The 14,515-nt window shown below is 33.0% G+C and overlaps 3 protein-coding genes and 1 non-coding gene across 4 annotated transcripts in view; 1 reads left to right on the forward strand and 3 right to left on the reverse strand.

Annotated features, from left to right (window-relative positions):
- The window catches only part of LOC124536204 (EF-hand domain-containing protein 1-like), a 78,569-nt gene that overhangs the window by 41,217 nt on the left and 22,837 nt on the right, over positions 1-14,515 (forward strand). Inside the window, exon 4 of the mRNA XM_047112693.1 lies at positions 10,255-10,418. Within this exon, the coding sequence (XP_046968649.1) occupies positions 10,255-10,418 (164 nt within the window). The remainder of the gene's footprint in view (positions 1-10,254; positions 10,419-14,515) is intronic.
- LOC124536223 lies at positions 601-2,452 on the reverse strand. The gene is made up of 2 exons (XM_047112717.1): positions 1,930-2,452; positions 601-1,558 (listed from the first exon to the last, which is right to left on the reverse strand). The coding sequence occupies exons 1-2, from the start codon at positions 2,376-2,378 to the stop codon at positions 1,141-1,143; spliced, it is 867 nt and encodes a 288-aa protein (XP_046968673.1). The 5' UTR covers positions 2,379-2,452; the 3' UTR covers positions 601-1,140.
- Positions 4,100-5,607, reverse strand: LOC124536233. Its single transcript, XM_047112728.1, has 2 exons — positions 5,104-5,607; positions 4,100-4,716 (listed from the first exon to the last, which is right to left on the reverse strand). Exons 1-2 carry the CDS (start codon positions 5,550-5,552, stop codon positions 4,299-4,301), a joined length of 867 nt encoding a protein of 288 aa, XP_046968684.1. The 5' UTR covers positions 5,553-5,607; the 3' UTR covers positions 4,100-4,298.
- Trnan-guu lies at positions 8,923-8,996 on the reverse strand. Its single transcript has one exon. It is a non-coding gene; the product is annotated as a tRNA-Asn (tRNA).

Raw genomic sequence — 14,515 nt, forward strand, 5'->3', positions numbered from 1 at the left:
GTAGTCTTCTAATATAGAATAAGAATGACTAACACAGAAGTTATAAAAGTACGCCAGTGTGTGCGTGGGCGAACACAGATGCACTTTCACAGTCCGACATATTTTCAATGCAACACGACCGGAGAAAGATGCAGGATCAGTGCTGTTATAATGCTGTTCGATTCACGGAATACAATACAAACTTCTAAGGTCGAGCTGTGTTACTAAAACAAACCTGTATTGAAATATATCCAGTAATTATTATTAGCCTGGCGGATCTGAACCCTGACCTCGTGATCTGTGACCCATCAAGCTAACCACTCATTAGCAGCTGTTATGTACCACGATGTTATTATATATAGTTGCTTTTGTTTCGTTTGTGTGATTTTACTCAAGGTATTTTATGTTTTGAATGCGTGCGCACTACAAACTGTTATCTAGAGATTTTATTTATATATATCTGTAGTGCTGTAATTAATATGTTATTTATATGTATGAATCTTTTGTAAGTGTGTTTTAACTAAAAAGTAGGATTGATTTTTGTGTGGTTTCTATTTAAGCCGGTTGGTGGCGCTGCAATCAAGATTTTTTTTTCACTCGGACGAATTCAAAACAAGCTGATAGTATGTGTATAATTTATTAGGATTTAGTCGAGGCGATACTGTTTCACACATACAACGCTGTGTGATGTAAACAGCGATAGTGATAGAGCGAGATAGACATACCGGCCATTTATATTACGAGAATACTTCTTCGACGGCGCTGCTTGAATGGATACATAACAAGCGTTTATAAGGACAGTGATTACGTAAATTTATAACGATTCATGGTCATGGTCGTAAGTTAATAATAAAAAAAATCAATACAATGTATTGCTTAGAAAAATAAAAAAAATGAGGAATTTGTTACATATTTAAAGCTATTATGCTGGTGATTGAATAAAAAGTTTATACTAGAAATGATTAAGAAAATAAATTCTGGCTGTTTACAAAAATACATTTAATACTTTTTTATTCACTGAACAAAATACATCTTTACAAACTCACACCTTTGTATATTATCAATACTTTATCACGAGGAATTGAGGTGAGCGACGATAACAATCTTAAGAATAACACTAAGAACTATTTATTAAACATAAGCAAAAATATTTGAATACTTTTATAGGGCAGTTAAGTAATGAGATATAACTTTGAATCCCATATACCATTTGATTAAATATGGAATTCCGTATGCGATACCGCGAGCTGGTTGAGGCAAGGGTTTGACGGCATACACGATGGTGTGCAGGACGCGGCCCGCGGTGTACACTCGGAACAGAAGAGTTGCCAGTGCACTGGAAGGTCCTGTAGTCAAGTACAACGCACCTAATACCCAGAACACGGGGATATTCTCCAGATCATTCAAGTGAGCGCGCCTCACTCTCTCGACATCGGGGTCATCAAACTTCACGATTCCCTTCGTCTTCTTTGCGTCCTCTTCGTTTGCGAATACTTTCTTCCTGTATCGTTGTCTCGCCGTCAGCACTCCCATGGCCAGTACTTTAAGGGCTAATATACCTGAGTACACAATGTACGACTGTACAGCCGGTTCAGCTATCGTGACGGGCACCATGTTTAATACTTTGCGACAGACACCGAATTAATTTGCGTACGAATCAGCTAACACAGCGCGTGCTATCGACCCGACGTACGATACTCCAATGCTATACAATACAAACACAACCGAGTCCCGACACCGGCAGATTGTTCGACGCGTCGCAAAATTGATGACTTTATATTTTAAACTAAAACGTCAGTCATCATGATGAAGGGATTTCGTAAATTTCGCAATAATTTATTATCATAATATTCGTGTTAAAATAAAAAAATATTGTGTTTCATAAATGTTGTTTTAATTCAGAAATTATAAAAAAAAATTAGGTTATGTATAAAATGTTAGTAAATTTACAAGGCGCTAATGTAATATAACACAACTTGAACACCCATATACCACATGATGACACTTGGAACTATGTATGCTATAGCCCTCGCCGGCTGCGGCAGAGGCACCACTGCGTACACAATTGTATGTATAATTCTGCTCACTGTGTACACTCTGAAGAGAAGTGTAGCCCACGCTGCCACCGGTGAAGTCGTCACGTACAAGGCTCCGAGTATCCAAAACGCCGGAATATTCTCCAAGTCGTTGAGGTGAGCGCGCCGAGTCCTTTCAACGGCTGGGTCGTCAAATTTGACTTTGCCCCTCAAAGCCTTGGCGTCTTCTGGATTTGCATAAATTCCTCGTGTCATCCGCGTCAGTGCTGTTAAAGCTGACACGGATATTAGCTTTAATGCTAATATCGCCGAATATAAAATATACGACTGGACGACCGGATTCGATATCGGTATCACAGACATTTTAGTTGTTTAAAACGGATCGCTCACTTAGAAGGCAGTTACTTGAATGTCGTAACTCGTAACTCGTAAGTATTCCGACTTCACGCGCGTCGCTAGCCGGTTTGTAACGGTATATTTGCAGCGCGCTTATGTGTCGTTTCATTGAACACACTTAATCGTATAATTTTAAACCGGTACATAGTGAAACAGTAATATACGAACTACAATGATATTATCGCTTAACTTAATTTATCTAATGCTTTCTATAATTAAAATACCTAACGTATTAATGTCAATGAAGTCACGCATACTAAGTACTTACTTATTTACAGACTAGTTAGTGTTATGCCGATTAATTGAAAATATTCATTAAAAAAATCAAGGCAACTTCCAAAAATGTACCTGAATTTTAAGAAGTGTACATGTTGTACAATATTTCACAAAAAATGTTTTACTTTACAAATTAGAACATATTTTTTAATTCAAAACATTTTAGATAATGACAGAAAAAAAAATTTAAGTCAGCTTTTGCGGTTGAAAATTATTTTGTACTTTATCGTTTAGTACTGGTTTATAATTTTTTACAAGTACTTTAATTTTATTATTGTTTTTATAGTATTTATGTTTGATTCCAATATCCATTAAAAAGAGTTTATGTTCATTGAAACAAATGATGAATCCTGATGAATAAATTATGACAGATTTATGAGGACGCTTTCCGCGAGATTCAAATTTACTAAAAGTTACCCCACGTCAAATAATTTATTAGGTCCACATACCCCCCCACTTCCATCACGTGGGGGAAGGGCGTAACGCGTTATTCCAGCGAAAAAAAAAAGTAAAAATTTTATGCATATTGCATAATTACAATAAATCATTCAGCCCACATTATATTGATACATATTACGTTATACACTGAACAAAAATAAAAAATGACGACTACTCGAAACTTCCAATAATTGAAACATTTTTTTTTACATTTAATGACTTCCGTGTTATTTTCATTGTCATGGATATTATAAAGATATCGTTTTACTGTATACCTTTTTAATGATATATTTTATTTACAATAATGTTTATAAAATAAAATATTGTCTTTGATGATGTCTTCACACTAATTTCAAACAATAATGACTGACGCAAAACTAATAAAAGTGCGCAAGTGTGTGCGTAGACGAACACAGATGCACTTTCACAGTCTGACAGCTGTCCAATGCGTGTTGCATTGGAAAGCTGTCCGGAGAAAGATGCATAACCAACGGCATTATAATGCTGTTCGATTCACGGAATTTAATACCAACTTCCAAGGTCGAGCTGTGTTACTAAAACAAACCTGTATTAAAATACATCTAGTGAGCATTATTAGCCTAGCGCGGGAACTGAACCCTGACCTCGTGATCTGTGGCCCATCAAACTAACCACTCATTAGCAGCTGTTATCTGCCAGGAAGTTACTTTATGTAGTTGCTATTGATTCTTTAGTGTGATTTCATCAAGGTATATTTGTTTTGTATGTGCGCGCATTACAAAATTATATCTACAGATTTTATTCGTATATATCTGTAATGCTGTAATCAAAATGTTTGTATGTATGAATATTTTGTAAGTGTGCGAGTAACTAAACATTATGGCCGATTTTTTGTGTTTCATGTGTGCTTTAGGTTTAACTCATTTGTTAGCACTGCAATTGAGAAGGTTGTTTTTTGTTTTTCACTCGTACGAGGTCAGATGAAATACAAATGATTAAGGGAATAAATCCTGGCTGTTTATTAAAATACCTTTAATACTTATTTATTCACTGAACTAAATACATCATTACAAACTCGCACCTATGAATATTATCAATACTTTATCACACGGAATTGAGGTGAGCGACGATAACAATCTTAAGAATAACACTAAGGACTATTTATTAAACATAAGCAAAATTATTTAAATACTTTTACAGAGCAGTTAAGTAATAAAATACAACTGTGAATCCCATATACCATTTGATTAAATATGGAATAACATATGCGATAAAGCGAGTTGGTTGAGGCAAGGGTTTGATGACATATACAATGGTGTGCAGGACGCGGCCCGCGGTGTACACTCGGAACAGAAGAGTTGCCAGTGCACTGGAAGGTCCGGTAGTCAGGTACAACGCACCTAATACCCAGAACACAGAGATATTCTCTAGATCATTCAAGTGACCGCGCCTCACTCTCTCGACATCGGGATCATCAAGCTTCACGATTCCCTTTCCCTTCATAGCGTCCTCTTCGTTTGCGAATACTTTCTTCCTTATTCGTTGTCTCGCCGTCAGCACTCCCATGGCCATTATTTTAAGGGCTAATATACCTGAGTACAGGATGTACGACTGTACAACCGGTTCAACTATCGTGACAGGCATCATGTTTAATACTTTGCGACAGAAACCGAATTAATTTGCCTGTGAATCAGCTAACACAGCGCGTTCTTTTGACCCGACGTAAGATACTCCAATGCTATACAATACAAACACCACCGAGCCCCGACACCGGCAGATTGTTCAACGCATCGCAAAATTGATGACTTTATATTCTAAACTAAAACGTCAAAGTCATCGTGATCAAAGGACTTGGTAAGTTTCGCAATATTTTATTATCTTTACTATAATTTAACATTCGTGTTCAAATTTAAAAAAAGTATTGTGTTTCATAATTGCTGTTTTAATTCAAAAATTATAAAAAAAAAATAGCTTATGTATCAAAGGTTAATAAATTTACAAGGCGCTTATATAATATAATACAACTTGAATACCCATATACCACATGATGACATTTGGAATTATGTATGCTATAGACCTCGCCGGTTGCGGCAGAGGCACCACTGCGTACACAATTGTATGTATAATTCTGCTCACTGTGTACACTCTGAAGAGTAGTGTAGCCCACGCTGTTGCCGGTCCAGTCGTCACGTACAAGGCTCCGAGTATCCAAAACGCCGGAATATTCTCTAAGTCGTCGAGGTGAGCGCGCCGAATCCTTTCAACAGTTGGGTCGTCAAATTTAACTTTACCCCTCAAAATCTTGGCGTCTTCTGGATTTGCGTAAATCCCTCGTGTCATCCGCGTCAGTCCTGTTAAAGCTGATAGGGATATTAACTTTAACGCTAATATCGCCGAATATAAAATATAAGACTGGACGATCGGATTCGATATCGGTATCACAGACATTTTAGTTGTTTAAAACGGATCGCTCACTTAGAAGGCAGTTACATGAATGTCGTAACTCCTAACTCGTAAGTATTCCGACTTCACGCGCGATTTGAGGCGCTTTTGTGTGTTGTTTCATTAAACACACATAATCGTATATTTTAAACCGGCACATAGTAAGACAGTAATAAAATAACTATACTGATATTATCGCTTATCTTAATTTATCTAAAGCTTTCTATAATTAAAATACCTAACGTATTGATGTCAATGAAGTCACGTATACTAAGTAGATACCTTCTTATTTACAGACTAGTTAGTGTTACACCGATGAATGAAAATATTCGTTATAAAAATCAAGACAATTTCCAAAAGTGTACCAGAATTTTTGTAAGTGTACGTAGGATGTTATTGTACAATATTTCACAAAAAAATTATCATATTATAATTTTGTTATTGCTTTTATATTATTTATGTGTGGTTCCTATATACACTATTCAAAATAGTTTATATTTAGTGAAACAAATGATGAATCCAGACTGAATGATAAATATAATTAGTAGGTATATAGGTAATAATATAGATAGGTTTATGAGGACGCTTTCGCCGAGATTCAGACTTACCAAAAGTTACCCCACATCAAATAATTTATAAGGTCTTATTTATTTTTTATATAACTTAATTTTAGTGAAAGTAAAGAAATATTTCTAGGCAAACTAAAGTACTCAAAAAGCATTGTTTTTCAAGTAACCATTATCTTGAGTATTTACTGAGAACTAGCGCTATGCGGTGTGCAAAGCGATTTCTCGAAAATTCGATCGCGTAAACAAGCAATATTTACACAAAGCTCTTTCATCTCCCCGATTCCATGAAATGGAAGTTTGAAATTAATTGCTTTTACCAGTACACTACTGATTTTACACTAATTGTTTAATTTAAAATAAATGAATACTGTTAATTTTAAACAGAATAACGATGAAAAACTCTATTAAGTGAAGGATATACGTAGTGCACCTGGCTCGATGGCGTTACCAATAATTATACGCAGGGAAACCTTACAAGCTCCTTGCTATTATGGAGGAGTCACTGTTCCATACAGAACAACCTCTCGTCCTGTAATTATTAATATACATTCCATGATACAATCCACGATACACTCCTGTTGCCTAATAAATCATCATGTAATAGGCTTCGCCATTTGCGCGAATCGACTACGTTAAAAAAAAAACGTTAAGACATATTCTGCAAAACTTATCAGGAAGGCACCTATACTCCAGCCAAATTCGATGTGGAATGTTTAATAACAAAGCGTTGCTTAGCAACCAACGTCAGGCAGATGCTCAAAACATTTTTAGAAATATGTACAACAATTATTTTTGATGTTAATAAAAATTAAATTAGATGATAAAATCTTTAAGACAAAGGACAAAGCGCATTCTTGGTTATAATTATAATACTTATGATAATCTGGAATAATGTAGATCTCAAAATAATATCTCCAATTTTAAAATGATATCAGAAATTACCTCGTAGTTATATAATTCGCTTTATTAGCTTTAACTATCGCCTCCCAAACGACAGGACTCCTTAAGATTAAATTCGAAACAGTGATTTCAGTGCTATATTTATGCTAGCCAAAACAAGATTTCTTTTTTTTAATCTATGTGTAATGAATAAACGTTGTGTGTAATGTTAACATTCTTTATTCGTTCATTCATTATAATACGACTAAAAATATACACGACCAATTACGAAGCGCCTGTATCGCTATTATATACCTTCCTAAATCTGCCAATTGCTTAAAAAACACTCAAAATGTTACAAACCTGCGATTTCTTTACGTCAGTATTAAAATATAGGGTTGTTAGTTTTGTAGTAATATTATAGTGGTAATTAAAAAATTTTAAACTTTTATTTTAAGCTAATTTTCATATAAATTATGTATTGACCGGCTAAATAAAATTTTTGGATTCTGTATTAAATTAAATTTTTTGTGTTTAAACAGGAAATTGTGTTATAATGAATATAGTTGTAATTATAATAATTATTATTTTTTATTAAGAGTGTATCAACCCTAATTATGATGACACATGGTTTGTTTACTAAAATTCCAGATCGAATGTGGCTGGAGTATAGTGTTAATATTCTCGGGGAAAAAAACATTCTGATCGATAACTTAGGAAGAAAATGTACCTATAATTACAAATTGGTAAAACAGTTAGAAAACTGTTTTAAATATTCACGAGAAGAGCAAATACTATATGTTATATTGTGTACTTTTTTTTAAATTCCCGGTAACAATTACCGTTAACAAAATCAATGGATACTCCTAAAATATAATCTTCACCGCCTAGTTACTAATTCTATTAGATACCTATGCTTAGCTTAGATAAAATGCTGAAATTACTAATAAAACTAAATCAGATTAACGGTTTAACTCAAGATCACGTTTTTGATAGGTTATATAAATTTTAACTGTCAAAATAACATCCAATGATAACCAAGGCGAGTTTATTTTGTAGGTGCGCCTTAATCCCACAGATAATATACAATAGAATATTGATTACTGTATCCTTATTAATTACATTTTTATTTAATCAAACGGAAATAATGAAGTAAAAGTAAAAATTAATGAAATACACTTATATTTTTATATTTTCGCATTGCGAATTCAATACGAGTTATTGCTATACTAAGGTAATCCTCTTATTATTGTCGAGATCGTATATCGCCTTAAATCCATTCGATAGAGCAATCAGTCCTATCGGATGGCATCGTGTAAACACGGTCTCGAACCGAAGCTGTGCGGCTATAAGGCGACCTATATGGAGAACATATGACGCAAATTCATTTGTTTTGTTAAGTTATTCGCTACCGGTATATCAATGTGTGTGTTTAACTTTACGATCGATATCTAGATTGATCACCGATTCTAACGTATTGTTTGCTTGCACATTATTATCTTTTAGATCTTTTTTTTTTAAAGAAAAAATGTTTCAGGTAAATATCAAACGGTTCATTAAGGACCTCTCTTCAAATATTGTTTCACCCCTCCGGTGCGGATTAAAGGCATATGCTTTTTAACGTACGATGTTTTCCTTTACCGAGCAGTAGATGAAACATACCAATCATCAAAAAAATAACACTTCAGACCTTACTTGACATACTGAACATTTAATCATTATATAATGGCTGAATTCTTACGGCGAATTCGATTTTAAAACATAGTCTTTTTTTAAACACTAGCAACATTTTAAAATTGTATACATAGGATTTATTAGAATCTAGTATCTTCATTTATATCGGTTTATTATAATTGTTATTGAAAAATAATCAGAATTGTAATATTTTATTTTATGGTTAAAATAATTTTTATGATATAAAAATATATCGCCCCCGGGTGGGCTCGAACCACCAACCTTTCGGTTAACAGCCGAACGCGCTAGCCAATTGCGCCACGGAGGCATATGACATATGTGTCTAAATTTGTCATCCGGAGCGAATATTGTGAAATATTTTTATAATTTTGATAGGCCAAGGTTTCCGTAAAAAAAAAACTTTTCAAATATCATCATAAATATTATATATATTTACAATTTGATTATTAAAAAAAATGTTTTTGAAATAATACAAGTCATTTTAGTAATTTGACTCAATTCTAAACGCTCACTGGCTGAATCATCATCATTTGGCTTTGGCCAGTCACAATTGCGGCCGAAGTAAAAATAGTTTATCTAACATTAATCAGCGTTTTAAGACTAGTATCTACTACTTTAAAATTCGACACATTTCCTGATATAAAAATGGTATTCAGGAAAATAGCGATATTGCCTATTTTTTTTGCTAGTCTCTCTGAAACACAATTATTATTAGTAACGTCAGTTATAGTTGATAAACTGTCAGTAGCGTGTTTTTCATCTTTCCAAATTAGCACATCTTTTTGGCCAAATTTCACCAGTTTTATTATGTGCACATATTTACGGCTTTTCAAAACACGAAATATATCATTGGGTTAGTTGGTTAAGCAATACTCAAGCCAAAACCTTTAATTATACTCTTTACTAATGAATCTACAATCATAATAAAAATTAAGGTTAAAGAAAATTGTAGACCAAGAGGCATTAGACAACAATGATACCATAACATGATAACATAACACTAGTAGTATCAGCTACTGAATTTCTCAACAATTTGTCCTTTACCTGAGCTCACTTGAATGTAGTATATTTCTGATTTCGATTAATAATTTTAAATACAAAGCGCTCGCCGTGGGTTCAATGATAGATTCTGGAAGGATGGGATATTATTGACTGAAAAAAAACATAAATCATCTGAGTTCATCTATAACACATAAAGTTGTATCAAATATCCTCTTACTTTATATTTAAATTATTAGCTTTATTGTCCAGTTACAGTACAGTTTCTCTTTACTTTTAATAATGAAATCGTACCTTCGATTGACGATGAAAGAAGACAGGATAACCTGTTTCACTGCTATGTAGATAGTTTGCAATCGAATGTTGAGGAGTTTAGGAAAAGTAAGATCCGAGGACTATTGTCATGTGTTAAAATTTTGTATGCAAACGACCTTCCCTTATCTGTCACTGACTGTTTTTATGAGATCTAGTCTACCATGTGAGATATGAAAAATAAGCAAAGTAAACTCAATGTAACATAATATCAAGAAGATAATATGAATTTATATTATGATTTTACTTCACAGGAATGGCTTGAGTCTCAAGGCATAGAACTGTCGAAGGAGGAAGATTTACCCGTGGATTCTTACACTCAGAAGGAACGCTGGAAATCTGTACAGCCGCCGAAAATAAGTAAAACACACGACGACCGATTGAGAAGATTTCTGGAATACGAAGGAAAACTACTAACGTATGTTAAAACAAATTAATTAGCTTTTTGTTTAGTTTAGTTTACGTCAATTCTATCAAATGTGTATCCACGACAAGGTTTGGAGCCTCTATTATAATAAGCTCCAAAACTTCACAAATCTCAAGAAGAGGGGAGACCAGTTGTGGGATGTTTACATTCTGTAACTCTACTTACGTTAACGTGGTCGTAGGACTTTGTTCAAGTCCGTCATCACCCACTGATCGTCTGCCTGGGTGAATATCATCATCATCATCACATCCATTCACCTCACATACTTAGGGCCGGATTTACGGGAGGGCAACCGGGGCAATGCCCTGGAGCCGCCACCTGAGAGCGGTTCCCACACCAAATATGTGACATCAAATGGTGTCCTATGGGCGGCGGTGACCATTGGCAATCGGGTAACAGTCCAATTTAGAAAAAAGTTTTTCGCATTGATTAAACATTCTAATAATGTACCTAAACTTAATTTATTATCCTTAATACTCATACTTCCAGACTAGTCCATATTTAAATAAAGTAAGTAACTATTGATATTATTTAAATAACATAACTCTACTTCATAATTACAAATATGTTTCTTTTTTATCTTCATGACGTTAATCTCCATTCGTTATTATTGCTTTGCTTGATTATATATCATTATCTTGGTTATTATATCAGTAAGGCGATTAAATGAATACATAGTTTGTTCTTTATTACTCAGTTTCAATTTAATTATTTTTACACAGTAACAAATGAACTACTTGTTTTAAAGTAAACCACTTTATTATTTTATTTCCGATTTCTGGAGGTTTACATTTTAGTTCTTTAATTTTCTTATCGATATATACCAACTCGTTTTTCGCTTTGGTGCAATCCCCAATCACAATTTTTAAAAGGAGAAAGATTTATAATAGTAAACCTCTTTCCTTTTAAGGAAGTACTGCTGGGCTTCAACGATTTTGCCGAAAAACCAGTTGGTACTGATACTTTACTTTTAAATTCTGTATGTGTGTGTGTGTGTGTGTATTTTATATTGTATGTGTATTTTTTTTTATAATTTATTAATTTTATCCTATACTGAATTGGTTAATTAATATACTGACAAGAGCTTCAATTAGATTCAAATTTACTATCAATATTTTTTACTGAATGAAAAGGTGGAATCAGATTCGTGAGCTTGCACAGCTTCTCTGATCTGTGTCTGAACTATCGCAGGGGTTGTTATGTTAAAAATCCCACATGCTTATCCCTAATTTCATCCCACATTGTTATCGTCAAAACAAAACACTATACCTAGTTGTATTTCACAATCAATAAAGCGTCAGCCCTGTGTCATGTCAGTGTAACAATTAGATAGTTCACCCAATTTAACACTAAATCTCCAGTCGAGATACTATCTAATAAAGCGATCTTGTATGCAGTGTAATTAGATCCCGTATACTCCCACAAACTTAATCTAAAGTTTGAAAGACAATGTTAAGTTTCCCATGCTGATGTTAATATTTAAATGTTCGTTTCTATTATTAGTTACTTAGTTATAATCCTGGCTTGTTTAATAGATAAACATATTGCATTAAAAATAATTATAATTATTCGTAATATACTAGCATATGTTTTTGTATTTCCTTTTTCTTCCAGTTGTTTTTTTTTTAATATATCACCGGTAAATATTCTATCGAATTCTAGATATTTAACGGTTAATTAATTCGTTGCTTAGCATAAATTTCACATACGAAGCATTACTATGTAAGACAGAACAGCTGTTAGGTACATTTAAAATTTACTTTTTTTAATATAAAAGTAAATATTATTACTTCAAGTAGAAGTGAAAGTCAAAAATCATTATTAAATATATAATTGATTACATTTGCGTATTGATAGTCAAAAATCTACCACCTCAGAAATTCAGCGGGATTTTTATTAAATTTCATGTTACATTTCCAGTAATAATAAACATATTTATGTTATTTGAAACAGCCTGGAGGTGATCATCTCGTTCCCAGGGTGTGCAATCAACTGGAAAGTCATTAGTGTTGTAATATCCTTTAACACACAAACGCTCTTTAAAAATATTAAACTTTAATAAGTTAAACGTGATAAACATATTTTTACTGTGCATAAGTGGCACTAATGAGTTATACATAATTATGTAAAGATAACGTTATCGCGCTACTATTATTATTTACAAAACATGTCAAGCTCTCCTCAATAAATAACGTGAGTGAATACATATTAATAAATAATAATAACATCAACATTTCATTTGCAAGTAAACCTTGGGAGGAAGTTCACGAATCTATTAATAAATTAGAGTTAGTGTGAACTTTTATGAAACAAGAAATTTGTTATTAATAATTTCTTAGTACATTTCATTCGTAGATAATGTCTAAATATCGAGCTTCACCGAATAAAAATAAAAAACATGTTAAATACCTAACCATGTTAATTTAAAATCTTGTAAAAACTAGTAATATCATATGACCTAATATATTCCTCAATTTGAAATGTCGATTTACATGCACTTGCTTTCTCGAGTTGAACTGACGCGAGAATCTATAGCGACGAATAGCGTTCAATGACGCGATAGGGAGCTATTTCTATTGGTTGTATTAATCGGCGGTAGTCGGTTTTACTGAATTTGCCGATGCTACATCTATCTTATGTCGTACTGTACCTTACTACAAGAACTACTTGCTGTGCTGTACTTTTGCAATTCCGTAACTCACTTTCATATCTCACTCCTGAAATACTTATAACGGACGGTGAATTTTTAACTTAACGCACTTTATATTAACAGAAGGTGAACTTCAAAAATTAGATTTAATATATTTTTTTTTACGTTTTTATTTTCAATCTTCAATATTAAGGCAAAATAAGTTACCTGTGATCCAAAATATAGTAATTTTATCTTTTGGATATTAATGAAAGGTTACGACGGAAGTTTCAATTTGCTTAAGTCTCCTGAGACTATTTTTGGATCCAAACTTTCACGATAAAAAAATAAGTACTTGGGAGCATTGTGGAGCCACTGTAAGTTGATAAAGGTTTTGAGTACGATTTGTTTCAGACAATCAGTAAATACATTATCTTGGGATAATCGGTACATTACATTTTTATTTGTTTAAGATTGATAAATTGATAAATAGATATTATATCGTTCTCATATCGTGATTATGACTGACTAAAATGTGTACTTTTCAATAAAGATAATCTATACATATAATAAAATTGCTGTCTCTATTTGTAATATTAAAATAGCCCTTTTTTACTCAATGCAAACTTATACACGGTACATATACCAAAATAACATTTTTTACAATTTTTGTATGTCAGTCTATTTGTTCGGGCTTATCTCTGGAACGGCTGGACTGGTTTTGACGGGACTTTCACTGGCAGATAACTGATATAATGAGTAAATTAAAATCAAAATCAAAATAACCTTTATTCAAGTAGGATTTTACAAGCACTTTTGAATCGTCATTTTACAATTAAGTGAAGTTACCACCGGTTCGGAAAGTAGATACTACCGAGAAGAACCGGCAAGAAACTCAGTAGTTACACTTTTTCAACATTTAAAAAATACAGAGTCATGTTAGTTAAATACAATTATTTAAATTAATATATCCTGCTTGGAAGTCAATAGGTATTAACTCCACGCTTTTTTATCATCTATAAAATCTTGTATCGCTATAATATATTTTTTTGTTAAATTCAAACGCGAACATCGCGGGCACAGATAGTTCTATAATAAAGTGTCTTAACTTAATCTGTGACACACTATTAACATGTTTTATAATTCATCTCGTGCCTGATCTTGAAAGATAATATAGTTAGGTAACCTATGTATATGTCTAGAATAAACTACACCTACATGTGAATCCACTAACCCTCAGGAGAGCAGCATAGTGAAATAAGCTCCAAATTCACTCCTCAAGAAGAATATATATAAAATAACACAACATAAAATATCCCAGGTTAATTACGTTACATTAAATATTACTCATACATATAAAAGTGAGAGATGGGGAATGTTGGCTAATAAATAACAATATGTCGGTTACAATATCTCAATACCCAAAAACCTTTATAAATCAGCAGAGCACTTAAGTTTA

The sequence above is a fragment of the Vanessa cardui genome, chromosome 2 (assembly GCF_905220365.1).
Source record: "Vanessa cardui chromosome 2, ilVanCard2.1, whole genome shotgun sequence".
Taxonomy (NCBI): Eukaryota; Metazoa; Arthropoda; class Insecta; order Lepidoptera; family Nymphalidae; genus Vanessa; species Vanessa cardui.

What these genes read in the sequence shown, in the direction of transcription:
- LOC124536223 (XM_047112717.1), bottom strand. Translation starts at nt 2,378, where the DNA reads ATGTCTGTGATACCGATATCGAATCCGGTCGTCCAGTCGTATATTTTA. An exon ending in TTATATTACATTAGCGCCTT is followed by an intron (nt 1,559 to 1,929) that starts GTAAATTTACTA and finishes ACCGGCTGTACA; the next exon opens with GTCGTACATTGTGTACTCAG.
- LOC124536233 (XM_047112728.1), bottom strand. Translation starts at nt 5,552, where the DNA reads ATGTCTGTGATACCGATATCGAATCCGATCGTCCAGTCTTATATTTTA. An exon ending in TTATATTATATAAGCGCCTT is followed by an intron (nt 4,717 to 5,103) that starts GTAAATTTATTA and finishes ACCGGTTGTACA; the next exon opens with GTCGTACATCCTGTACTCAG.